Source organism: Typha latifolia, chromosome 5, assembly GCF_019914945.1.
Source record: "Typha latifolia isolate L0001 chromosome 5, TyphaL0001v2, whole genome shotgun sequence".
In the NCBI taxonomy this organism is placed as follows: Eukaryota; Viridiplantae; Streptophyta; class Magnoliopsida; order Poales; family Typhaceae; genus Typha; species Typha latifolia.
This window is the reverse complement of record NC_133090.1, coordinates 15,246,620-15,272,681: the sequence shown is the minus strand read 5'-3', so window position 1 is coordinate 15,272,681 and position 26,062 is coordinate 15,246,620. Positions and strand designations below refer to the sequence as shown.

The 26,062-nt window shown below is 40.8% G+C and overlaps 5 protein-coding genes across 7 annotated transcripts; 1 reads left to right on the top strand and 4 right to left on the bottom strand.

Annotated features, from left to right (window-relative positions):
* Window positions 1-23: 23 nt before the first annotated feature.
* LOC140789263 (UBP1-associated protein 2C) lies at window positions 24-6,432 on the top strand. Of its 2 annotated transcripts, XR_012109136.1 has the most exons (3): window positions 104-1,500; window positions 5,893-5,988; window positions 6,071-6,432. XR_012109136.1 is itself a non-coding variant. In XM_073138891.1 (2 exons), exon 1 carries the CDS (start codon window positions 186-188, stop codon window positions 1,497-1,499), a length of 1,314 nt encoding a protein of 437 aa, XP_072994992.1. In that variant the 5' UTR covers window positions 24-185; the 3' UTR covers window position 1,500; window positions 4,422-4,844. The 2 variants fall into 2 exon arrangements, 1 of the variants encoding a protein (XP_072994992.1); XM_073138891.1 differs by lacking the exons at window positions 5,893-5,988; window positions 6,071-6,432 and adding an exon at window positions 4,422-4,844 and having other exon boundaries at window positions 24-1,500.
* Window positions 6,433-8,729: 2,297 nt separating this feature from the next.
* On the bottom strand, window positions 8,730-12,226 carry LOC140789866 (protein INCREASED PETAL GROWTH ANISOTROPY 1). The gene is made up of 6 exons (XM_073139740.1): window positions 10,949-12,226; window positions 10,420-10,551; window positions 10,154-10,335; window positions 9,966-10,077; window positions 9,117-9,251; window positions 8,730-9,014 (listed from the first exon to the last, which is right to left on the bottom strand). Exons 1-6 carry the CDS (start codon window positions 12,080-12,082, stop codon window positions 8,883-8,885), a joined length of 1,827 nt encoding a protein of 608 aa, XP_072995841.1. The 5' UTR covers window positions 12,083-12,226; the 3' UTR covers window positions 8,730-8,882.
* A 748-nt stretch (window positions 12,227-12,974) lies between these two features.
* LOC140788044 (phospholipase A1-II 1-like) lies at window positions 12,975-15,678 on the bottom strand. 2 transcript variants are annotated; one of them, XM_073137137.1, is made up of 3 exons: window positions 15,400-15,659; window positions 15,022-15,297; window positions 12,975-13,934 (listed from the first exon to the last, which is right to left on the bottom strand). In XM_073137137.1, the coding sequence occupies exons 1-3, from the start codon at window positions 15,610-15,612 to the stop codon at window positions 13,323-13,325; spliced, it is 1,101 nt and encodes a 366-aa protein (XP_072993238.1). In that variant the 5' UTR covers window positions 15,613-15,659; the 3' UTR covers window positions 12,975-13,322. The 2 variants fall into 2 exon arrangements, with proteins under 2 accessions (XP_072993238.1, XP_072993237.1); XM_073137136.1 differs by having other exon boundaries at window positions 15,022-15,678.
* A 1,100-nt stretch (window positions 15,679-16,778) lies between these two features.
* On the bottom strand, window positions 16,779-18,263 carry LOC140788224 (phospholipase A1-II 1-like). The gene is made up of 2 exons (XM_073137393.1): window positions 17,632-18,263; window positions 16,779-17,548 (listed from the first exon to the last, which is right to left on the bottom strand). The coding sequence occupies exons 1-2, from the start codon at window positions 18,217-18,219 to the stop codon at window positions 16,940-16,942; spliced, it is 1,197 nt and encodes a 398-aa protein (XP_072993494.1). The 5' UTR covers window positions 18,220-18,263; the 3' UTR covers window positions 16,779-16,939.
* A 639-nt stretch (window positions 18,264-18,902) lies between these two features.
* Window positions 18,903-24,520, bottom strand: LOC140788781 (uncharacterized). Its single transcript, XM_073138228.1, has 8 exons — window positions 22,645-24,520; window positions 22,464-22,565; window positions 22,197-22,349; window positions 21,282-21,445; window positions 20,666-20,813; window positions 20,025-20,147; window positions 19,652-19,739; window positions 18,903-19,372 (listed from the first exon to the last, which is right to left on the bottom strand). Exons 1-8 carry the CDS (start codon window positions 24,451-24,453, stop codon window positions 19,206-19,208), a joined length of 2,754 nt encoding a protein of 917 aa, XP_072994329.1. The 5' UTR covers window positions 24,454-24,520; the 3' UTR covers window positions 18,903-19,205.
* Window positions 24,521-26,062: the final 1,542 nt, after the last annotated feature.

Sequence of the window (26,062 nt, the reverse complement as noted above, 5' to 3'; positions counted from 1 at the left end):
TATCGTTATCCTCAAATCTCCTTAGTACAAGCCCAACAAAGGCCCAAAAACAATTCGCCCATGCAGGCACTATATAATCAAGCCCCACTCTTCTTGGCCTTGATCCCTCTCTGTCTATTTCTCTCTCTTCTCTCTTTCGGGTTTAGGGTTAGGGTTTTTCTCCTCCTCGCCGCCCCTTTCTCTCCATGGATCCCATCAACAAGAAGCGCAAGTCGGACGAGAACGGCGTCGGCGTTGCGGCTACTGCGCTGCTCACCCGCGACGACACCCTCAAGATCTTGAATTCCTTCTCCCGCGAGCAGCTCGCTGACATCGTCGCCGCTGCCGCTTGCCGCGACGTCGCCGTCCTTGACGCCGTCCGCGCCATCGCAGACCGCGACCCCGCCCAGCGAAAGCTCTTCATCCGCGGCCTCGGCTGGGAGACCACCACCGACACCCTCCGCTCCCTCTTCTCCTCCTACGGCGACCTCGAGGAGGCCGTCGTGATCGTCGACAAGGCCACCGGGAAGAGCAAGGGATACGGCTTCATCACCTTCCGCCACATCGATGGCGCCCTTCTCGCACTGAAGGAGCCGTCGAAGAAGATCGACGGTCGGATGACCGTTACCCAGCTCGCTGCGGCTGGAACCGCGGGACCCACCGCGCCGGTGGCCCCTGCAGTTGACGTGTCGCTTCGCAAGATATATGTCGGGAATGTGCCCGCTGAGATGCCATCGGATCGGTTGCTTGCGCACTTCTCATCTTACGGGGAAATTGAGGAGGGGCCGCTAGGGTTTGATAAACAGACAGGGAAGTTCCGGGGTTTTGCGTTATTTGTGTACAAAACGGCAGAGGCAGCACGGGCATCGCTGGTTGATCCCACCAAGACTATCGACGGGCACCATTTGGTGTGTAAGCTCGCGATTGAGGGAAAAAAAGGGAAGCCTGGTGCTCCAGCGGCGGCCGGTGGGGCCCCCATTACTGGAAGTCAGGGTCAGCCAATGGGCGGCGGCCCAGATATTGGTGGGGATGGGCACGGCCCAAACTCATTGTCGAGCCAGTATGGCGGTCCTGGAAGTGGACTCTCTGCTTATGGTGGTTTCTCGGGAAGTGCGATTGCTGGTGCTGGGGGGTTGGGCCACCACCATCATTCATCTCTGCCATCGTCTATGGCAGGGGGCACTCCGGGACTGTCGTCTATTGGGAGCCAGGTGCCTTCGTCGCTGGGTGGCGCCGGGGTTGGAGGTTATGGGGCAGGCCTAGGTGGCCCCTATGGGTCTTCCTCTCAGTTTGGCGGTCCTGGTTCTGGTGGATATGGCGGTTTAGGCATGGGTTCTTCTCTGTATCGGATGCCACCCAGCTCGGCTGGGGTGCCTTCTGGAGCTTATCAGGAAGGTGGGCACTATCCTCTGTCATCATCGGCATTTCCGGGCCAGCATCACCAGCCTGCAGGTTCTTCTCCTGGCCCTAGGGTTCCAGGTGGTGCAGGGCTTTACCCGAACATGCCACCTTATTACTAAGGTAATTCACTTCAAATTTTATTTTTTGTCAGTATAGTGTATGTTTAATGTTTGTTAAGTACTATTTATTTTTGCATATTTGCTTTTAGCAATTTTGGTTATGGCGTAGTATATCATATGATGGTTTTGCATGTCAAGATTTTCATCCCATTGCAATTAGCTAATTAGACATCTGTTATGCTAAATGTGGAACTATTAACTCAATGATCATGCCTATTATCTGGTTAATTTGTTGTCATGTTTTTTCTGTATATATGTTTTCTGTCTTCTTGGTGACTTCAATGTGAATTGGTGTGGTTGTCTGTATGCATGCAAATGTGCACCCCCTAGATCTTCTTGGGTGCAAGAACTTGTCAGCACTGATGTTAATGCTAAAAGCGGTTTACTGTTATGCCAATTTGATCTATAGAATAGCTATCTGTGGAATAATTGATGACTTGGTGTGAATAATGTTATCTTCTACTTATGTTCCCATATTCTTTATGTTTCCATTTCCGTTTAACCCCAAACAGTTGGGACTAAGTTTCTCTTAAGAAATATGCAACTTATATAACTTATGTGACAAGATGATCAAGTGTTTTTGTACTATATCATGATATCTTCTTAAGAACATATGGATTTAAAAGGCTCTGCTCTACCAGATATGAAAACTTTTTTGAGCATTTTGCTTCTTCATTGTGTAACTTTCCAATAAACAGAACCTCGATGCTTTCACAAGAAAGTTGAGTCTTGGCAGCACAACAGTATTTTTTTTTGTTTATGTTGGTAGAAGCTAAATCATCTGAAAAAAGGATGTATTGGATTTAAATTTTTAACCAAACTATTTCAGTGACTTGTTAGATAATTGGAAATGTATCTGAAAAAAGGATGTATTGGAAATGTGACTTGTTAGATAATTGCTTTATCTATTGCATATATGCAATGATCTTGCACAAAATCTGGAGCAAGATTGGATGTGTTTTCTTCCTCCAGATCATCTAGTATAGAACAGCAGGGGCGCGTGTGGAATTTAACTCCTTTTATGTCATTTTCTGCTTTCTGCCTCCCTTTGCATAATGGTAATGCTTTATCACATGACTGCTTGGTCCACGATTTAGCTATGGAAGATGGGACTTTTTCATCTGGTCTTTTAGCTCATGCTAGAGTATACTGTGGAAAGGGATGGCTTGGGTTTTGTTACTTTTGTATCACACTTGCTATGCATTCAGAAAATCAAATTTTACAAAGGTGTCCTTGCCCCGGTTGTTTTGGTTGTTCTGGAGTAGCTGTCTGGTGTGAGGGTTGTATTGTTTTGGTGATTGCAGCGATTTGTAGCATGACTAACTCAGTCCCGGTGATTTATTTTTCCTCTAAGATTCATAGGTTGGATTGATAGACTGGATACTTCTTCGGGCATTTCTTGTACTAATTTGCTTTTGAGTTCCCTTCTATAAATAGTGAGGATTCTATGGTCTAATATTTCTTAGAATTCTTTGCCTTTTAGCCAAAAGGTGGATGTACTGTCATTAATGGATTACACCTATGTTATATTGATTCTATGTTCCTGTCTTTTGCTTTGGTTTTGTGGCATGACTGGCTTATTCTGCTGGTTTAAATTTTCTTTTTTATGTCTGTCAAGGTTCCATTATGTAATGTCCTAAAGCAATTGTTATGGTAACTTAAATATAACTAGCTTTTTCCACCTTTAAGGCATCTGGTTCAGCTTAAACCAAAGTTAAAGTTTTCATTAGACATTTGAGAGATCTCCAGAGCCAACTTTATCCTGACATCAACCATCTGAAAAATGTTATGTAGTTTGTCTAGAGCAGAATCAAGCAAAGGAGGATTCATATATTTAGCTAACAAATGATGGTGTTTTGGTATTTGCAATTACTTTTTGGAAATTTCTGATGCCCATTCTGCAGCTGCATCTATTGTGTGCTTCTAGGATGGTTTAGATTAAGACATGATGATTCAGATTAATGCCTCTGTTTTCAAGTGCTTAATTTTGTTCCAATTGTTCCTTTATGTGCTCGCTCAAGCTATTTTCTCTTGTTGGGATGTGGCCTCATGTTTTTGCTCTCATTTTAAATGTAATTGATCTTCAAGTTTTTCTGTACTATCTCAGAGGAGAATTATGTTCATTATTAATGTTAGAGATACAAAATTGCTCATGGGTGGAGCAACTTAAGTCTCTGATAGGGGAAGTCCTCTTAGGACGTAATGGGATGACTTCTTATTTGTGACTCTAATTTGTTTTAGAGGAAGTTTTATTATGTTTAGGGCATCTTATGTTCTGTTCTTTTGCCTGTGCCTATTAGGTTTAATTGATCTTGAGTTTGCTTATTGAAGAGGCCTCTTTCTTAAGTATATGTTTTTTTTGTGCATGTATATGCTATTAGGTTCATATGCTATTCATGGTGCTTATGGAATTTCTTCATTTTGTGTCTCACTTGAAAATCATGCATGTGAGGCACTTGCAGGTCCTTTTTAATGGATGTAGTGTTTCTTTTCTTTTGACTGTGTAAATATGCAGCAATTTTCAATCCTTATGTAGTTGGATATGTGGCTTATGCACCGGGCATGTGAGATAAACCTTATTCTAGCAAAGCAAGTACTGTTGGAGCCTCAAGTATCCCCACTTGTACAAAGCTTGCTCTTGAGTTTTGAAATGCTTCTTCTACATTCTATTTCTCTATATGCTGAAATGTTCAGTTACTTGTTTTGTATGTTAAATTTATGATTGCGTGCATGCCCAATTTCAAATGCTGCTGGCAGTTCTGCTTGGGGTTGAGTTTTCTACTGTTTTGACTTCCCGTTTCTGCGTTTTGCTTATTCCAATATGAGAATTTTTATCACCAGGTCCTACTTTAAAGTAACGCATGTCATTTCATTTGTCTGTAGTTGAATCATTGATTGAGCTATAATGGATGTGTTGTTCAGGTCTATGACAACTCTTGGGAGCAATTGCTTTGAATGGTTGTGCTGAATTGAGACTTGTTATCTACTTTGATGTGGCTTGCAATTTGTGGCTACTTCTGATCTGAAAATGCGGTTTGCTCTCTGATGTTAGCTGCTGGGAGTTAGTAAAATTAGTTTTTTTTTCCTGTCCGAGAAGAAAAAAAGAGAAAACTGCAGCTATAGCTGTGCTTTGTCTTTGTGTTTGTACTTATGGATATAGCCTTCTAATTTCTTGCCTCTGATTCTCTTCTGAAATGATCTTTCTTTTGCTTGCATTAGGTTTTAATGTAGAATAATGTAGCCTCTACTTCCTTTCTGCATTTTGTAATATTATGACAGTGCCTCGTTTGTGTTATGATGTTGGAACACTCCCAACTGGAATGAAGGATGCTCTGTTATGGTTAATGACCCATTCCTGTTCACCATTATGGATTATCAGTTGGTATGCATGTTGGTACTGTTAAGAAGATACGTTAATGGTTATTCATGGGCATGTCCTTATTCCATCTGTCATATAATATATGATTGTATGATCTATTTTGCCATATTAAGTTGAGCTCCCTATCTTCCTATTTTTATGTCTGTTTGGTCAGGCTCCTTTCAGATTTCCAGTTGGAAGGAAGCCTAAAGAAATATTGGGCATGATCCATAGTATATGTTATCATAGAATATCTGATGATTTTGTATGTTGGTACATGAAGGAAAGTTGACATATGGTTTGTTGCTTAGTTGTTAGTTCCACCCAACATGTGATATATTGATTGAAGTTTGTCATTTTCTTTTTCAGTTGCAAGCTGATCTGTATATCTTCATGTTTTGTGTTGATTTGGTTGTTTTTATTTTTTGGCTGTTTTTGTGGTCAAACATCAATGTTTTGTTTTCATTGTATGATTTTAACTTTATTGTGAATACTACCCTTGATGATAAATCCTATGGACTGGCATGTATATTCTGGCATCCCGAGCACAGACCAGCAGCAGCTGTAGTGCATATTATCAGACTAAGAAATATGTGTGTGGTATCAAATTGACTTAGTTTCCAATTAGTTGTACACTTAGTTGTATAATTATGCAGTCTGACCAGATCTTGTGATTCGATGTATTTCTGATGAAGAGAGCTTTGTGTGCAGTGGAACAAAATATATTCTCTACTGACTGTTGTTTGTTTTTCTCGTTTAACGCCCCACCCTGTTGTCATTGAGAACAAATCTACTTTGGCTGTTCACTTGTTTCTCTCCTAAGAATGCATTATAGTCGGTCAATTCTGCAAAGTAGTGTGTCAGATAGTGTTATAGTGTAGTTCCCATTGTTGCAAGATAACTTTGGAGTTTTGAATCAACCAGGATCATCTGATTCCACTATGCTTGTTCAGTTCAATTAGACTGGTTCAGTACTTCCGATTGGGTTAATTCCTTTGAATGCATTTTGTTCCTGGTCATGATAATTTGGTACAGGTAGAGAGAAGGTTGGTAACAAATTGCTTTGCTGGTAAGTTTATTGGGAAGTACCGGCTAGGTTTGAGGCTTGCCAAGATTCTGCTGCTATATCTGGTTTGTTTCTTTGTCCCTATCTCGAATTTATAGTTGTCCTCTTTCCCCTTCATTTGTATTATCTTTTCCGATTTGCTTGCAGGTCTTCCGATGTAATCTTTTTCCGCAAATTGATGAGCTTCCTGATCCAGAAGGTATGTGCTGATTGGAAAAATCTTGGTAATTACTTACAACTCGCAAGGGCGAAGTGATAAAATTTAAAATTGAAGCTTCAAATTGGAGTGACGTAGTGTAACCTCTCTTTGGTGAAAATGAAGATCATAAAAATACTCCCACTGCAATGTTGAAAATGTCGAAATTCTGATCTAGTGCTCTCTTTTCTCCTCTTCTTCCATGAATTTGGTGTTATTTATTTTATTTTATTGTTTGTAAAATTGGAAGAAGAAAACTCTGTTTTGCTTGAGCCAACAATTCATAGTTTTGATTCTGGCTTTGAACCCTTCAGTATTAGCTTCCTAGTTGATGATTTGTCTATTCTGTTCCTTCTAAATTAGCCGCCAAACTAATAAGATAAACAAATTTCAAGCGAGCCTAAAATCTGAATCATGCCAATCTCTGATCCTTACTCCACCGATCTCAATAATTAGCCAAAGAGTAAGGGTTGAAAATTATATTGGAGCTGAGATAGTGCAGGTTGGTTAAAGTGTTTATATTGTATTAAGAGTTTTTGAGTTATTTGTGTGATAAAGCAAGAAAGAAAGCCGGTTGTAGATGGCGTACCCGCAGATGGGATTTCAATTCGACGGTTTTTCAAATGTGCAAAGGGAGATTCGATGATTATAGATTCACACTGTATACTTGTAGATTTGCACTGCATGCCTTAAACGAGTTTAAGGAAAAGTGGTAACTAAAGAAATCTCATCATTTCTTTAGATTTTGTTTGTAAATGTAAAATAATTAGATGAATGAGGAGAACAATAAGAAAATTAAATTTAAGTAGATTACACTAAATTTATTTTTAATTTAAACTGATATTTGGAGTGATCTCTTTCTAAATTATATCTAAACCGCATCCTAATGGAGCATGCATAAACACGAGATGTAGGCAGATATAGGCCAGTGACTAAGCCACGACAATTCATTGACATGGGGAAGCGATTAAGCCATGCCAATTGTCCTAATTAGGGACCATCAATATCTCATTAATCACAGAGATATTAACATCTCATTTATCATGATGCAGAAAGATCCACACAGCCACCATACAGCAAGAAATCCAAGCAACGTATAACAGGGTACGTAGAAAACTTAATTGTCCTACGGTCTTCTCTCTCTCTCTCTCTCTCTCTCTCTCTCTCTCTCTCACACACACACACACACACACACACACACTATATATATATATATATATATATATATACGTACATATAGCCCAATCTCTATATAAAAGGCAGCAGCCTCTAGTTTTTCTTCAGAGAACCATCCACCCTTCCAAACTACCTTACTCACTTGTACACCAAAATGGCAGTACGAATCACTAGCCGAGGCGGCGTATGGCTTAATGCCTTGTTCATCTTCACCATTTGGACCTCACGAGCCGAGTCACGAACTATTATCGGGAACGACGTGCCTATGTCCGTGAGGCATGAGAGGTGGATGGCACAGTACGGGCAAGTGTATCGCGATGGAGCTACCGGAGAAGCATCGCCGGCTTGAGATCTTTAAAGTCAACATCCAGTACATTGAATCAGCCAACTAGGCTGCTGAAAACCGAAAATATGAGGTCAAAATTAAGTAATTTTTGTAGTACATGATTATTTTAGTATAGGTATTATCTTTTCTTTCACAGTACGGGCGAGTGTATCAGGATGGAGCTACCGGACAAGAGTCGCCCACTTGAGATCTTTAAAGCCAACGTCCAGTACATCGAATCAGCCAACTAGGCTGCTGAAAACTGGAAATATGAGGTCAAAACTAACTAATTTTTTATAGTGCATGATTATTTTACATAGAATGCAGAGTTATTTTTTGACAGTATAGACTTATAACTCTATATTATCTTTTTTTTCTTGTGCGAGAAAATAAAGTATTTTAAGTCACAGTTATAATAGAAAAATATTATAATTTTAGATAAATACATATTACTACTATTGTTGTAATAAGCCAATCAAGGATATTTTTGTCATTTGATATAAATCATTACCAATTCATAATATAAATTCATCATTATTAAATAATATTAATTTTATATCATATTAAATATAATTATTACTTTTTATACTAATATTGAACTAAGCATTAGAACAACTTATATTATTATTAGCTCTCTTTTTTTTATATTAAAAATTAGAATTGTTATATCTATTATATTCTTACAAAGCCTTACGCCACGACCGACGGCACCACTTGCAAATCACCATCGTGCAAGGCCGCCACAACTATTAGCTGCTAGGAAGACGTACCGAACGCAGTCGCCAACCAGCCGGTGTCTGTCCGTCGCCATTGATGGTGATGATTCGGACTTCCAGTTCTACAAAAGCGGCGTGTACAAAGGTAAACGTGGAACTGATCTAGCCCATGCTCCTACAGTCGTTGGTTGACTACCGATGATGATGGAGCCAAGTACTGGTTGGTTAAGAACTTCATGGGGGAAAAAACGTGGGGTAAGAATGGATACATAAGAATGCAACGAGATGTAGATGCTGCTGAAGGCATTGCAATGCAAGCTTCTTATCCAATTGCATGAAGTACGTACTGTTGTCGTCCAATATAAACTAGCGAGTAGCATAGCAAGCAAATAGTTATCCAAATAATGTAAGTCCCTTATAATTAATTAATTAATGTGAAAAATAAATGTTGCAGAATAAAGCATCCGGAGCAAAACAATCGAGAGATTTTGCTTCCAAAGTAATGTAAGGATATGATACATGGAAATTAATACCAAAATTAAGATACTAAGTAGTCGTGCAAATAAGCTTTTGGTGTTGATGTTGACTTTGGTGTTGGGTTTGGGAATGGAATGAAGATGCTTTGTCTTTAAGCTCTTGAAATGCTCGCATGGTTTCCACATCGAAGCCTCCTGCAAACTGGAGGAAATAAACAGAGAAAATTGTAGTCTTTAAGATAAATCAATAGAATGGAGTACTAATTTCGCAATAAACATGGGGAAATAGTATGCCGATATTTACCTGGTGCACCCTAAATGCAAATCTAACTCCCTGAAGCATCAAATCCTCTTCTTCAGGGCCATCTGCCAAGGCCTCAATCTCAGAGGAAACTCTTTTCATGTACTTCATTGCTAATTTCACCGATGCTAGTTTAATCTGAATCATAAAGAAATAATAATAATAAAAAAATGCAATATTGACACATTGCTTTCATGTCTCTATAGTTTGATCATTCATCAACAGGACAAGTTTCCGCATAGAAAGATTCTTATCAGATGCATTTAAGTTGAGCCATCACTAATATTCTTATTTTATGTATATAAATATCAACATTCTTGATATTAAAACTTCAAGCACAATTTTATCATGGCATAGAAACCAAACGTAATTAAGAATTAATGAAATCCACCAGATATTACAACAGTTTAGCTACGAGTATTAGCATTTTATTTACTAGCAGCAACAACAACCCTAGGTGAAATTACTAATCTACCGTGGGAAAACACATTAATTCCACTCTCAAAGAGCAGAAGAATCCGCAGATAAGAGACCAAACGTTCTTTATACAAACCTCCGAGATCGCATTCATTCACATGATTCCTTTGTCTGTCTAGAAATCGCCAGCTCATCTGTGACAAGACGATTCGTGTCACGTGAACTCAGCTCACGTGCTGCGAGATCTACGATTTTTTCTCTCTTTTTTCTGTTTGTCCTCCGCTGACCGTCGCTATTTGTTTGCAGCCACTTCTTTGGCTCTTTCTAAACGCCCTTCTAAGTTTCTTAATTATCGTATTAATTAACCGCTAATCTCACCCATCCTAATTCTTACCCAATCAAAACGACAGTTTTAGCTGGTGGACTTATTATTACCTGCCCAATGATTCCATTTTCCGACATCCACTCCCAGGGGATCCGAAAACTTTTGTACCGCCGCGTGGCACCCTCCCGCACACGTGCCAGGTCAAACACTCCGTGCTCCAACCTATCATGCGTCGCCACGTCAGATTCGAAAAAAAGAAAATGAGAGAGAAAGCGATCTTAAACACGAGCTTGCTTACTTCTCGAGTAAAGCTTGCATCTTCTTGAGGGCAGAAGAGCATGGCTGACGAGGGTCGTCGCGGAAGGACGACGCCTGCGACTCGAGCTTCTTCAGATCGGAGTACCCAAAAGCCGCTTCCCGCAAGGCGTCCGCCTTCTTCTCCGGCCACTCGAAGTGCTTCAGCACCGCTCTCTCATCCACCTGGACAAGATCAAATCGCAGTCAGAAGAAGCTTATTCGTGTAATCGGATAAGGTTATTTCAGAATAGGGGATAAGATTTATACGAGGCAAGAGAGCTCGTCATCGAGCCATTTGACGAAAGTGACCACATCCTCGATGTTGGTGAAGGTCGCCCCCTCCACTTCCTTTATCAGAAACCGTATGAAATCCCCCTGCGTCTCCACGTCCGTCTTTATCTGCAAATTTTATAATTAATTTTATCGTACCCTTTAGTATTAAAAGCACAGAGCGGGAGAGAACGTTAAAAAGGCTCAAGGAGGGTAGTTTAGTCTAAGAGAATGCAACGGCTACTGACTCAACGCACGAACCAACGCTGACCCAGGTATCCACGATGTCTCACGACGACCAAATAATAATTATGTCTCTCAAGTCTCTTTAATATCTTTAATGCTACTTTAGACGACTTAGTCTATACTACGTTACTGAGATGGCAGTTTGGATCCTATGCAACAACTAACCTTTGTTTACTTCCTAATTTTTTTTTTCAACGCTGTGGATGTAGTAATATATCGAACAAAAGAGAACGAAAAGAATAGTGGCAGTTTCGTAAATTAAGTAGTTAAGTGCACTCACAGCGAGGAGGTGAGAGGACCGGTTCTCGATCTCGCCAATCATGTCGCGCGCGGAGGCGGCCGCCGGCGCGTCGCCGACTCCGTTTCCAGTCTCCCTCTTTGAGTCTCTCCTCATCAGCGAGTGGTAGAACTCCACCACTTCCGGCACGCGGCGAACCGAGGGCCCCGTCGTCGACGATGATGACCTCGGCCCCCTGGCCGCGGGAGGCGGCGGTGGAGGCGGAGGAGGAGGTGCGCCCAGTCGTGATCCGCTGCTGCCGGAGCTGATCGCTCGTGCCGGTAATGGTGGTGGAATCGGCGGTAATGATGTTAGAGTCGGCGGTGTTGTCTTCGATCCGGCGGTTGTCTCGGAGGAGGAAGAGGAGGAGGAGCAAGAAGAGTTGGATGAAGAAGAAGAAGAAGAAGAAGAAGAAGAGGGTAGTGGAGGGGGTTTTGGAATCCGAGGGGTTGTGCAGCGAGATTGTTGCGATTCTTCGATTTCTTCCTTCTGATTAGTGCTCCCCTGCTTCGGGAGTTCGACATTGGGGGAAATGTCGGGGGATTTGGAGGAGCGAGTCCTCACATTCTTGACGAGATCGGATCGCGAGGAGGCGTCGAGCAAACCCTGGAACCTCCGCGAAGTCGAGGAGATCGCGCTCCGCAGATCCTCGATCTCCGCCTCCATCGCTTCAACCCTCGCCTCCCTCGACCGCAAACCCTCGAGCTCCTCCCGCAGCGCGGCGTTCTCCGCCTCGAGATCCGCGATCCGCTCCCTCGACCGCTCGATCTCCTCGCCCTTGGCTGCAATCTCGCGCTCCAGGAAAGGCACGATGGCCACGGTCTCCTTCAGCAGCTTCTGCTCGAGGAGCTCGGTGCGGAGACGGGACTCCTTCTCGCGGAGCTCCTCCACCAGCCGTAGTAGCTCGGTGACGTCCGGCGGCCGCGGCTGGACCTGGACAGAAGCGCGGGGGAAGTAGACCCCGAACGACCGGGCGAAGGCGGAGCCCACCGTCTTCCCGTTCGACGTCGGCGCCTGCGCCGGCGTCGCAGACTTCTGCGACGCCGGCGAGCTCGATGACCTTCGCGGCGTCTCGGATTTGGGGGTGGCGGGGCTCTTCTGGAAGCCCATCGCCGCCTTGACGCGTCCAGCCACCATCGGAGGAATGTAGATCACTCAGTATGAAATGGATGACTAAGATGGACTCAGAAGCATAGCTGGGGATTCTCCAGGTGAAGACGAGAGAGAGAGAGAGAAAGAGAGGGGGGTTTTGCTTTTGTTTTCTACAAGGGGTGGGGAGAAGGAAAAGGAGGGGGGTTTTAAGAGGGAGAAGGTGGGCACGGAAAGCGAGGAACGGTCCCTTCTCTTTTTGGATCCGCACTATAGATAACAGTGGTCTAGTTTGAATCCACGCCAAATAAAATAAAAACTGCCTCTTTTACATTTACTCTTTTAGAAGTACCGATTTTTTTGCAATTAACACCCCTGGGTTATTAAAGACAACGGTAGACGATCTCACGTGATACTTTACTACACACATTCGTCGCCTGGATTGGTGAGACTTTTCTTGGAGGAGCCTAACATTAATTTATTTCCTTCCTCTATATCAAGTATTCAAATGTGTGTGTGTGTGTGTGTATATATATATCGAATGGTAGCAAAGTAAACTTTGATGAGAGTTAAGAGGATGCGTGATCCAAAGATGAGGCTAGCTTTGTCCATACAGATTAATTGTCTCATTGGCTGTGCCACTCCATTGATGGTGATCTTTTGGATCGATTTGTAACATTAACAAACGAAACCATGATCTTTAATCTCTAGACTCTCTTTCAACCATTCAAGTGCAAACTCCATAGAAGCATGGAGCTGAGTACTACTATAGAAGTTTCTATCTTAATGGTCCCTATACATCATCTAGATCTGTTAAACTATAGTGAGGTACCACCACGTGGCGTTCTCATAAAAGCAAAGCTCTTGATCACTCTCTATTAATAGAGTTTGGTGGAATATAGCTTGTTGTCAACGTTACCATGCACAAGAAAGGAAGAGCTTTGAATGGAAGCAAAGTATATTTCCTTAGGATTAGCATTATTACACGTACATGCACAATGAGAGTGAGTGTTTGGAAGAGCTACACAAAAGAAAGGCACGTACTCAAGCTAAAGAAGAAAAGAAGTAAGCTTTACTATAGAGTGAGAAAAGCGAATTGTTGTGGAGCTGCATAGATTATAACTTGGAAACAACATACAAATGTCCTTATCATTACCGAGCACTAAGGATGTGATTTATTTGGGCCTAGGTTCAGATTAACTGCAATCTTTTCGTTGACATCTTGGGCTTTAAGCACTCCTTTACCCAATCCAACCCATCTAAGTGTTCTACAACTTCTACCTTTGGATTAAGCAACACCATTGTCTTCCTCATGGTCCACTAATTTCCAATGCCCATCATCACCCTTCACCATACCCTTATTCTTCGCCACCATCCATGAGACTGGAACAAAGTTTTTATCCCGCAATGCATCCAAGGATTTGTTCACCAGTGCAACATCTCTGTCCACCTCCAACTTAAACCCACCCTTGCTTCCTTGCGTCCCTGCCACCCCATGCAAGTAGCACTCCATGTTGTGCCATGACTCAAAGTTCCCAGGTTTCTTCAAGTATGGCGAATTGGTGGTACGAATCATGAGCTGAACACCCACGTCGGCGTAGCCTATAGGTGGGTAAATTGGAACTACGTCCGGGGCGTTGCGAACACGGAGAAGTCTTAAGCCAGGCATTTTGTCGAACATCTTCTTGAACTGGGAGTCGCCGACTCGAGGGCTGGCGAAGACTATGGCGGTGACGGGGCAGCTCTTGCCTCGGGATTCGTTGGGCTTGTTGAGGCCGTTGGTTACGATATCTACGGCGTTGAGAGTGGCTACGGCAGCCCCGAGGCTGTGGCCTGTTATTGTGATGCTCGTCTCCTCGTCTTTGTACTCGTCCATTAATCTTCCGATCTCATTCAATACCTGCTTCGCATAAATATAACCAGATTTTTATCCAACCAATATTATATATATATATATATATATTTTTATGGGTTTTTACATAATTACTACTGTATTTTCTAAAATTTCATTAAACTCTTTTAGAATTGCAATCATGGTTAGTTTTTCGATAAAATAATCTATGCAAAATATTATTAAAATTAATAAATATATTAAAATAAGTAAAATATTCTACTGTGTGAAATATTTATCATACATTTTTTCTCACAAAATAAAAATTTCGTGATATTGGATAGTATTAGATAGTTTTTACACTAAGTTCAGTTTTATTTTAGATTAGTTAGATTTAACTAGTATCTATAAGTGAGATCTATAATTATAATATCAATTATGATATTTTAAAGAATATATCAACAATTATAATATCTTACTTGAATAATTAAAATGGCATTATGTAAAAGTCCCATTTTTATTTTACGTATTACATATTAGAACAACTTTATACCATCACATTTGCATCTACGTCCCTATTGAAGTAACATCAGTACGTACTAAAGTTTACGTACGTTTATTATATCATCCATAATTGGTAAACACATCTCCGTACTTAACCACCTTATCCAAGTTATCCTATTCGTTGAATATGATAGTATAATTAGATGCGTACACTAATCAAACAATTGATGTAATATTCAGTAAATTACTGTCAGCCTATTCACAATATCCTTTATCTTGTAAGAATATCTTTCGTTGAAAAGCTTGTCCAAATCAACCTGTAACAATAGCTAACGCAACAGAATAAAAATAAAATACTTAAATACTTGAAAATACTATTTAGCTTTTGCTTTTATCTTAAATCTTAAAAATACTTACTCAGGGATATTCATTAAGATCATCTTACTTCCGTAGTTAATTTTTAATTGATTAATTTGATAAATGTATGTTAAAACTACTAACTATAATATATATATATATATATATATATAGAGAGAGAGAGAGAGAGAGAGAGAGAGAGAGAGAGTTTGTTGTGTGTGTGTGTGTGTGTTTTATTAAAAAAGATTATATTAATTTTCTAGTTAATTAACAAGAGCAAGAAGATGATAATTACCTGATTTCTTGCACTCTCTCTAGTGTAAGGTGAGTTGGGATCGGTAGAAGTGTAGATAGATAGCCATCCTCTATGCACTTGTGCATCAAAACCTTCTACTTCTTGTCTTCCTAATACACTCGAAGCCGAGATCATGGTGAAGTCCAGATCATTCCCCCACTCCAACGTCCGAATCGTCCCTCTCCAGGCCACCACCACATCCCTCCTCCCCAGCGCCGCCTTCCCCTCGTCGGTGGCCACCGCGATGAACCCCATCCAGTTCGATTCCCTGCTCCACTTCTCCGACGACAACGATTTCAGCATGAACGCCTCCGGCAACTCAATGCTCGACGTCGCGTAGATAAACTTCGTGACTCGGTAGATGTTCGGGTTTGATACCTGCACCTTGTCGAAGAAGCCCTGTCGCCCGTACCGGCACGCGCCGGCGAATCTAGACCTCTTCTCGCTGTTGAAGGCGTCGTAGGCCGACTGCGCCAGTTCGCCGTAGTTGATTATATTAAGGCGGAGGTCGATGTCGAGGGGATCTAGTAGGCCCTTCCAGTTGTTCTCGCCGATGATCTCCCTCCATCTCTTAGCTATGTTTCCGAACATCTTCGGTACTGTAGAGTTGTACCTCGTTTGCAATCTTTTGCTTTTGTTTGTACCCTGTGTTAGCCTACACGTACTCATATATATTACTACATCTATATACGTGTATGATAAGTTTCTTCTAATGGCATGCATGCTGACTGTCTAATAGATAGACTAAGGCATGCGTGCTGACATGCAGCATTATCATCTGAATCCTCGGCTGAATGAATTCGCTGCAATGTGGGTATTACGTGCTGCCAAGTAGCTAATAGCAGCAAATTACTACAACTTGGGTTGCAGGAATTCCAATATAGATGGGTTAGTCGCATTAGGTTATTGCCACTTTCGTTTTAGATTGGTTGTCATGAGCTAAGCATTGAGCTGCTTGGAGATACTTGTACGTTAAACTTTATGTTTTATAGGGCAGGCTCCTTATTTCGATATCAATAATATATCCAAAGTCAGCAGTCTTGGGTGTAAAATAAGTTGGAGTTTCTTTCAAAACCCAGTTGGTGGTCTAATTAGGTGTAGTGTTATATTAAACCTTCCCCACGAGGAACCCTAGTCTAATTGATAATATTAGTTTAACTATGTCTTTAGTTTCCCTAATTAAGTAAGAGACAACGGATCCTAATTTGATTAGGGGAATGACATAAACTTTGAATATATGTGTAAAGGCATAGAGAATTAGCATTTCAGATGGCAAACATAGGCCCCTGGTAGGTACACTGGAGTTTATGGTAGGTGTGGGAGAGACAAAATAAGGGAGACAATGGTACATTATGAGTCAAATAGAGGTGTTGAGATCACGAGTAGTGGGAGCCCAGTAAAAGCCAATACAATAGGAAAATACAGTAAGAGAGAGTTTCAAGCTAGCAATTGTCATGCATTAATTTTGTACACTAGCTAATATATATAGAGAGAGGTGTGTTTCTTAATTGGATTAGTTTATTGAGATATTTCAAAGTCTGATATATATATTTTGTATCTTGCATAGTGAATTTATTGTTTAGTGAGTCTTTTATGTGTTTTTTTGTGTTTGAGATTGGTGTAATTATTTTATTATCTTCTAGTGTTTAATGGATTACACAACAAGAATGCTTCTGTTGACGATTGATGTTATGCTGCGCATAACAAGTTTTCTAAGCAAGTGTAGCACTAACTCTAACAAACGACATAGCTGAAGGTACAGTGAATCACAATATTTTCATTGAAAATTTTCGACCATGCAAGTTATATATATAAAGGTGAATGCAATACAATGATATAATATTGAAAACATGCAATTAATACTACCACCATGAACTCCTAATTATCAATTAAGGTATGGTTACAAACGTGAACTTAATTAAACTTCATCATCCTCCTCGTGGTCCATCAATCTCCAATGCCCATCCTCACCCTTGACCATACCCTTATTCTTCACCACCCTCCACGCCACTGGAACAGAGTAATCATCCTTCAACGCATCCAAGTTCTTGTTCACCAGAGCAACATCTCTGTCCACCTCCAATGTAAACCCACCCTTGCTTCCTTGTGTCCCTGCTATCCCATGCAAATAGCACTCCAAACAGTGCCATGTTGCTTGGTTTCCAGGGCTTTTCAAGTATGGCGACTTGCGTGTATCAATTACTATCTCAACGCCCACATCCGCATAGCCGAAAGGCGGATAAATTGGAACTACGTCCACAGCGTTGTGAACACGGAGCAGTCTCAAGCCAGGCATTTTGTCGAACACCTTCCTGAACTTGGAGTCCCCGACTCGAGGGCAGGCGAAGACTATGGCGGTGACGGGGCAGCTCTTGCCCCGGTATTCGTTGGGCTTGTTGAAGCCGTTGGATACGATATCTACGGCGCTGAGGGTGGCTACGGCGCCGCCGAGGCTGTGGCCTGTTATGGTGATGCTTGTCTCCTCGTCCTTGTACTCGTCCATTAGTCTTCCAATCTCACTCAAAACCTGCTTGGGAATAATGCAATATTTTTGGGTCAATCCTAGATTGTAAGAAAAGAATTCAAAGATGGTAAGGATTAAAAGAATACCTGCTCTCTGGCGCTTTGTTTACTGTATGGCGACTTAGGATCAGCAGAGGTATAGATAGATAACCATCCTGCATGGACTTGAGGATCAGAACCTTTAGCTTCTGGTCCTAATATACCAGAAGCCGGAACCAACGTGAAATCTAAGTCGTTAATCCACTCTAAAACCTCAATCGTCCCCCTCCAAGCCACCACCACATCCCTCCGCCCCACCGCCGCCTTCCCCTCGTCTGTCGCCACCGCCACGTAGCCCATCCAGTTCGACTCCTTGCTCCACGCCTCCTCCGACAGCGACTTCACCATGAACGCCTCCGGGAGGTCGACGCCCGACGTCGCGTAGATAAACTTGGTGACGCGGTACATGCTCGGGTGCGACACTTGCACCTTGTCGAACAAGTCCGCTCGCGCATAGCGGCATGCGCCGGCGAACGGCGATCTCTTCTCGGCGTTGAACGCATCGTAGGTCGCCTGCGCCAGCTCGCCGTAGTTCACGACATTAAGCCGGAGATCGACGTCGAGGGGGTCTATGAGGCCTTTCCAGTTGTACTTGCCGTTGAGCTCCCTCCACCTCTTTGCGATGTTTCCAAACATCTTTGTTATGTTAAATCCTGCACTTGTCTCTTACTAGCTACATGTATATCTGTACGTAATATATAGATGCTTGAAGAATCCTAACGATCTCATAGGTTCGTTGCCACGTCCTTTTTAGATCACCTCTAAATGAGCTAAGATTTTAGATGCTTGTACGATTCAATTAAGAAGTATATGGCAAGTTATGAGTTTATAATTTCTATCCAATGTATAATTTTTCATGCAATTTGTTGATTAATTAAAAAGAGTAAAAAAGAAAGTGGGAGTTTTGCGTGCAAGCTTTAATTTTCTTGGCCCCATGACATTGCAACTGTGAGTCTAATTTGCAAGTTTGAGTCTAATACTTCACGCCCAATCCAACTATCCCAAGATTTATTCCTTCCTTCCCTTATTTATCCATCGCTGTAGACAAGGTCCAGGTTTGGAGTTGGACTGTCTCTTTCGGAAACATAGCATTATCTCTTACGTTTAAACCATCCTAACTTGATATTGATGACCCAATTTAAGCATGTACAACATGACCATGACATGGATTACAATGGCAAGCTACATGAATTAGGGAGGTATAAATGTATAACTATTCTTGGTTTTTTGTTTTCATATAGGTTTAGTGTGATGCCACCAAACCAATCATAATATTTTTGTTTTCAACACACCCAAGACAACCCAAAAGTTACTTGAGATTAATCACAACACAGTCCCCATATGAGAAGGCCTACAGTCTCACAAAAGTATATGGGCACAAGATGCCTACATTCTAGTATTCAAACCTCACAACAAAAGATCCACTGGACTAGAAGAACACCCAATTTTCCACACCATTGTTCACCGCCGGATGGCAAAACATAAAAACAGCAACATCACGGTGGTCGGGAGATATTCACAGGAATCTCTTTCTAGATTATAGACCTACAAGACCGGCATTGAATTGAATTGCCGACATGCTGAAACTATACACACAAAACCGAAGGTCAAGAAGCGTCTGGTTATTTGATATTAATTGATGCTGCAATTCCACGCAGTTGTTTAGCAATCTCTGAAAATGGTGGTCTTGAATGAGGATCAGATGACCAGCACCTCTCCATCAATGACCTCCATGCTGGGTCACACCAATTAGGAATCTCCGGTCGCAGGTCACCCTTAATTATACCAGCTGTAAAATCGCACGAGATGTCAAGAACACAAAATATGATACATTATGTACCATTGACATAACACAACTAGTGATAAATATTAAATAGTCGATCGTCAGTAAAGCAAGACCAAATGAAATAGCAAGCATACTTGAAGAAAAACAGAAAGAAAGAAAAGGTATTTGCACTTCAGATATGCACAAGATGCAAGAACACTAATTGCAAAAGATATGTATGGAAGCATCACGAAGCAAGTTCTTCGTAGGTATGATGTTTAAGGTTGCAGAATGTGATGTTACCAATTATTTCCTCGGACCGGATGTTCCCATAAGGTTCTTCCCCAGTTAAAAGTTCCCACATTACAATCCCAAATGAATATACATCCACCTGCAAGAAAGGGAAAGAATTTTCGTAAGCTGTTAATCATGCTTTGAATACAATGCAAATTGTGGAAGAAACATTCTATTCCTTAGTCAGCAGCACATGCAAGAAAATAAGTTTGCCATTCAGCTCAACTTCGATTACCACTACCACCCAATCAGGATGTTGGTGATTGACTGTCAAATGGTCAGATGGTGGCATGCTCTATTATGTATGTGATCAACGGAACAGCAACTATTGCCTTACAATATCATATTAATAGTTTAGTAGTAATTAGAATTCCATAAGTACCTTCTCTGTTACAGTGTTGCTTGTACTGCTGAAAAGCTCAGGAGCCATCCATGGAATTGTTCCTCGGACTCCACCAGAAACTAGTGTCCGCTGTTTCACCTTTGACAAGCCTAAGTCTCCAATCTGAAAGATTTGAGGCATATATGAGCTACGTTCGACAAGCTTTCTCAACAAAGTGATGCCAGAAATATACCCAATTATTCAAAATTAACAATATGACAAAAATACTGTCAGGTGTCTGTTTCCACAAAAAAAAAAAAAAAAAAAAAAAAATATATATATATATATACTACAACATAAAATGCTTCATCAAGGACCAGATCTTCCAGCAATTTAAGCTTCTTTAAGTTCAACAAAAATGCTTGCGTGCAGATCAGACCGGATACCTCAAGAGATTGACAGCACTATACTTTTATCCAAGTCTAGATCAACAAGGTCAGCTTGACCCTTGTTTCATTTATTTAGAAACAAGCATCAAATAAATTAAATACCGGCAACTTGCATTATGAGAACTTTTTCAGTTGCCTCCTAGGTAACATCTCGACAATATTGTGTGCACACTTATTTATTAATTTCACTATATGCATATAAGTATAAACTTAGAAGTTGCATCAAATGTATGAATTATCATGCTTGATTACCTTACAAACTGGTCGGTGAGGATCTCTCATGTTCACAAAGAAGTTATGGGACTTCAGATCAAAGTGAACAATATTCTTTTCATGAAGGTATTCCATACCAAATGCAGCATCCATAGCTATAATCATTCTCTTTCGACGATCAATAGTTCTGTAAAAGATGCATCACAGCAGAAGATGATTCACAAGGATGAAACATGAAAAAACTGCATGGTCACATAAAGCAGGAATTCAACCATAAGTTGCCCTGTGAAAATTGACATTTTGACTTTCGAGAATATATCCCTTCATATAGTCAAAGAAAAGGCTTGAAAAAGAAATTCTCTTGGAAATAATAAACTCATGTTGTTCCCGAATCCACGTGAGCTAATTCTTATATATAAATTGAACTATCCCTGAGGTTCAAAATTAAAAAAAGATGGTGGCATGCAGTGATATTATATACGATGTTTATCATGCAAAGAAGTTTAAATTTGGATGCTCCTGAAGTAACAGAAATGGGAGATAACAAGTTACCAACTGTCAGTCCACATGTCAAAAACAAGCATATATATCAAATGAATAACTTCAGCAGGATTGGGGGGAAATGAATGCACAAGAATAGATAATGAGATTGTACCTATCTTTTCTTTTCAGGACTTGTTTAAGAGAACCATTTACCATGTACTCCGTGACCATAGCCAAATTTGACTCTGGGCCATCTGTAACTACTCCATAAAATGCCACCACATTTGGATGGTGAAGCTGACCCAGTAAGTGAGCCTCCTTCCAGAAATCTGCAACCTGCCAATGACATTGCAAAAACTCTGTATACAATGCAATCTAGGCATGCAACAAACTTGAATAAATTAACATGGCTGTGGGAAATCAAATTATGGAGTAATTGCTCAATAAAGTCAATAATCGAACTCAAGCGTGCTAGTAAAAAAATTTCGTAAAGGAAGATCCATGGTATTTTCCAATTAATCTTCACTTTTAAGTAAGTATGCAACTATCAGCAGCGGAAATAATTGTGAAACCAAAACCAAAATCAGTTCAATCCATCACAACCATCATTCTTAATTTCTTACGATCATATACTGTCAGAAAGAAAGCTACCTGAATAAGTTTCGATAAGATATTACAAAATATAGTCCTCAACGAGAAATTAACCACTCTAGTATTAAGAACAGTATTCCTGTGAACAGGGGTGTTCTGCCAAATATGATGTGTCACATTAAATATAATTTGGTTGGTTGCCTTATTCTGCATTTTCACCTTCTTGATTGACACAAAAGGAATTAGATTCAAGGAGAAAACTATAGAAGTTTACTTATTAGATATAAATAAGATATATCCTTGATATATTCACTTGTTCTACAGATGTTTTACCTGCGCCCCAAGCCTGTCTATGAGATTATACCTACAAAACAGCTTATCTACAAACGAGATAGAAGCAAATCTTTCTTAACAATACTATAGAAAGTAATGAACATGACGGGGTGAGGACTTGTTCTGAAGATTGCTAGAAACTGGGATGAGAAAAAGTATTCACCATTCTTTCCTCCACAAATCCACCTCCGCCAAACACGTTGGGTCTGAGACGCTTGATTGCAACATCCGAGCCCTTCCATTTACCATAAAAAACAGTTCCATATGTGCCTGATCCTAGCTCCCGCAGTTCTTCCAAATCGGAAGTTTTTATTGTCTGCCAATGGAACTCTTTGGAATAAGCTAAGACAATCCAAGCTGAACACACCTAAAACTGTCTCAAGACCTTAAGTGGAGGCAGTTCTTAATATCTAAGGACAATAACTTTTACCTGCAATTCTTGCGTAACTAAAAGAGAATAAATAGATGGAAGAGCACATGTGTTTTCACCAACTTCCTTGGAGCAGATGTCTGTTGCACTTTCTGCATTAACCTGCCAAGGTTAATCAGTATGTTAATTGAGCCAAAGAAATTAGATGGTGTTTAAATACATTGAAATAGATGGTAACTACCTTCTCATCTGCATCGTCTTCCTTGCTAGGAGGAGGAAGTTGCCTCTCGGCATCAAGAGATACTCGTTCCAGCAAAGAGCACAATTGTTGTGAAAATCCCAAATCTACTGCAGTCTTATTGGAAAGATCCAGCAAGATCTCATCGCTTTGTAATGTAACAGAAAAGCTGTTATCGTCCAATGTCTGAATAGGTTCAGCAACATTATCCAGTTTGGTGGAGACTTCAGAATATGACATCCCAGTTACATGTCCCAAATCCAATTTAGTGGAGAGGTCAGCATCTCCTATATTCATGGCAACATTTTCTTCATTCTTTCTTGACAAAATGCATGAAGAGGACGATGATGAAAGTTCTGATTTCATGCCCAGCACTGCTGGTTCCTCAAAGCCTGACATATTAAAATAATGAGACTTATGGTTTTCTCCAATGACATAGGATGTATTCTCGTTGTACAGACTCGAGCACTCAGAGGCACTAACAAATGGGTTGTTTCTAAAAGAAGCATCAGGCTGATGTGGTGGATTTACAGCACCAGAAGTATGATCCACAAAGTTCATGGGACCTAAGTATTGAGCTTGGCATTTGCTAACATCACAAGGCACCTGAGAAAAATTTTGATTTACTGAATCCCCTCGAAGCTCCTGTTGACCAAATCCAATGACGAAAAGATTTTGTTGCACATTATTGTGACTTGCCTGACGTTGTCCAAGCTTTGGCTGCAAGGGATGCTCTCTCAATATAGCATTATGGCTAGCGTCATTTATCATCTTTAACAAGTTATTCTGGTGAACTCTGGCCTGTGAAAACTTTGAAATACTCCATCTCCCTTTCAGCCCTGAATGACTCTTGGGCATGCTGATTTTTTCTTCCCAGAAGCACTGGATGGCAATATCATCTAATCCAATCCACCGACCCCAAATATCACAACATCTATTACAACATTGTCGAATGTCATTACCCTCAAACCGATGGTTTCTAGACCTCCAGTGAGAAATTCGCGAGAGCCCACTGGTTCCACCACAACACTTCGAATGGAAATGCCTTTTATGTGATTGACTGCTGAATGAAACAGGGGCAAAACTAGTTTCGGCTGGGCAGTGATCAAAATTTACCGGTGGAACTTTCACTCTATTCGTGTTTGTAGCACTAACATTGTCAACCTTGGCAGGAAACAGTTTAATATTATAAGAATCCGATAAAGAAGATCCGACTGAGTGATTTATCCCAGTTGAAGTAACCATACCACAAGTTTCAGACTTTCCAATTCCATTCACATGGGTACTCGTAAGACGAGTCCCAAATCCTTTTACACCAAAAGATTGACAAAAAATTCCATTTTTTCTCCCATGGGTCCTCTCGTTTAGCTCCCCCAGAGCATCCCCTCTCTCAAAATCCCACCTTTCCTCAATAAAACCCCTATATAGAGAGCAGGACCTTACGTCGCATAGATAAATCCGGATCCGAGGAGCCTTCCCGTGTTCCGCGGCGACCCGATCATGGTCTTCAATCATCTTTCTCACGTCCTCGTCCGTCGTTATAGGGACCAGCCTCGTAATTCGGGAGGCATCGGAAAGGTGGTACTTGATGGAGAAGGAGAAACCGGGGCAGAGCTCTGAGAGCCGAGACGCGAGCTTAGAGAACCCGATCCCACCGCGGCGATCGATGGATATTAGCCGGTTCTCCCCGTCGACGTACCGGGTATGGCCGGCAGGGTGGAGGCGTACGAGGAGACCGGGGAAGACACAGAGGAGCTTTAGCTTATGAGAGGAAGAGTGCTTCTTGGGCCGAGGAGGAACAGAGGGTTTCATGACGAGGAGGAGGAGGAGAAGAGAGATGGAGAAAAGGAGGAGGAACTTTCTACTCTTATTTATAAGGAGTTATGGAAATGTATCAAAGGCCCTTTCATTTGATTGTTACTTCGGAAATGCCACTATGCGAGTGAGTACCAAAAAATCCTTGTCAAACGGCTCTACCACCAATAAGCTATTAGAATTAAAGTTTGGAAAGACTCCGAGTTCTTCATTTTTCACAGTATCATGGCTTAAAATAAGCAAAGTATGAGAGAGAGCTAGAATTCACCAAACTCCAATTTATCTAACTACTGACTACTGAGTGAATAAATAAATAAATAAATAAATATGAAAGATGTGGCAAATTTGGGCGAGAATGTCCTCGTTTAATTCGTCGCCTTAATAGTTAACCAATCATCTAGGAGTATAAATGCTTTAAAGTTAAAACAAATGGACGATAGAAAAGAGAATTGCTCATCTGGGCTATTATTAGCCGATCAATGGCAAAGATTCTAAATGAAAAATAAAATATCCAAACATAAGAGCGTCGGCCAGAATTGCGGATCCTTTGTCCAAGTCCACGTCATTGAATTCTTTAGTCCGTTAGCAAGGTGTTAGTATGGAAGTTGGCATTCTTATTAAGATATTATTCAGTTGTGGGCCTCACTGAATGGACGCAAAGCTTGCTACGTCACTAGACGATGCATCTCGCTTCGCCAGTTGTCTCCCGGTGCCAAGTATCACGTTAAAGCAGCTACCGTCGTGTTCCGTGATCGACAAGTCTTTTTGCTAAAGTTTGCGACGACCATGTGATATTTTTTTTAAAAAAAATATCTTTACATAATTGTCACGGATTTTTTTTTAAATCAGTGAACTTTTTCAAAAATGTTATCCTAATTCAATCCAACTAATCGTTGTTAACAAAAGACTAGATTACTTATTATAGTTCTAAAGCTATATAATACTACCGTTATCATAGCCAAACAAAAAAGAAATTCTTATTAAGAGAAATATTTAGTGAAACTACATATTCAGTTTCACAACTATCTATAAGAAATATTCTGGTAAAAATTTAATCATAATAAAAAAGAATCCTAAACGATAGCAATTATGATATATACGTAGTGATAAAAAAATAGTAGCAATTATGTAAAAAGCTCTATTTTTTATAGTTAAGTCAGAAAAGTAGGCTAAGGTGGTGTTTGGATGTAGTTTAAAAACCTTACAGCAAACCAGACCGACCCGCATAGAACCGCTTTCCAATCAGACAAACACACAATGATTGATAAATCAAAGAGCCAGAAAACCAAAGACAGTCCACTTCCTTCATTAGTAGAACATAACAAATGAGGAAATATTTAAAGCTTAAATCTTACAGCAATCACCATTATAGATGCATTGGGTTGAGATATAAGAAAATCCTTGATAAGCCCAACATGTGATCAAGAGCACTCACAGCCTTCTTCAAATCATGCATAGCCTTTGCCAAGACAGTTCAGACATCGTTGCACTCTGAAAAGAAAAGTATATATATATTTATATATATGAGCGTATCTTACAGGATATCCCACCCTAGAATCCAATAACTTCTGAGCAACAAAGATTAAAGTGAAGAAGCTGGCCTGTT

Coding starts and splice junctions, on each gene's coding strand:
- LOC140788224 (XM_073137393.1), bottom strand. CDS start 18,219: ATGTTTGGAAACATCGCAAAGAGGTGGAGGGAGCTCAACGGCAAGTAC. Junction 17,549..17,631: donor AACAAAGCGCCAGAGAGCAG/GTATTCTTTTAA, acceptor ATTCCCAAGCAG/GTTTTGAGTGAGATTGGAAG.
- LOC140788781 (XM_073138228.1), bottom strand. CDS start 24,453: ATGAAACCCTCTGTTCCTCCTCGGCCCAAGAAGCACTCTTCCTCTCAT. Junction 22,566..22,644: donor AAGACGATGCAGATGAGAAG/GTAGTTACCATC, acceptor TAACCTTGGCAG/GTTAATGCAGAAAGTGCAAC. Junction 22,350..22,463: donor TAGTTACGCAAGAATTGCAG/GTAAAAGTTATT, acceptor TTCCATTGGCAG/ACAATAAAAACTTCCGATTT.
- LOC140789866 (XM_073139740.1), bottom strand. CDS start 12,082: ATGGTGGCTGGACGCGTCAAGGCGGCGATGGGCTTCCAGAAGAGCCCC. Junction 10,552..10,948: donor GGTCCTCTCACCTCCTCGCT/GTGAGTGCACTT, acceptor TAAAATTTGCAG/ATAAAGACGGACGTGGAGAC. Junction 9,252..9,965: donor AAAATGGAATCATTGGGCAG/GTAATAATAAGT, acceptor TTTATGATTCAG/ATTAAACTAGCATCGGTGAA.
- LOC140788044 (XM_073137136.1), bottom strand. CDS start 15,612: ATGTTCGGAAACATAGCTAAGAGATGGAGGGAGATCATCGGCGAGAAC. Junction 13,935..15,021: donor GAGAGAGTGCAAGAAATCAG/GTAATTATCATC, acceptor TATGCGAAGCAG/GTATTGAATGAGATCGGAAG.
- LOC140789263 (XM_073138891.1), top strand. CDS start 186: ATGGATCCCATCAACAAGAAGCGCAAGTCGGACGAGAACGGCGTCGGC.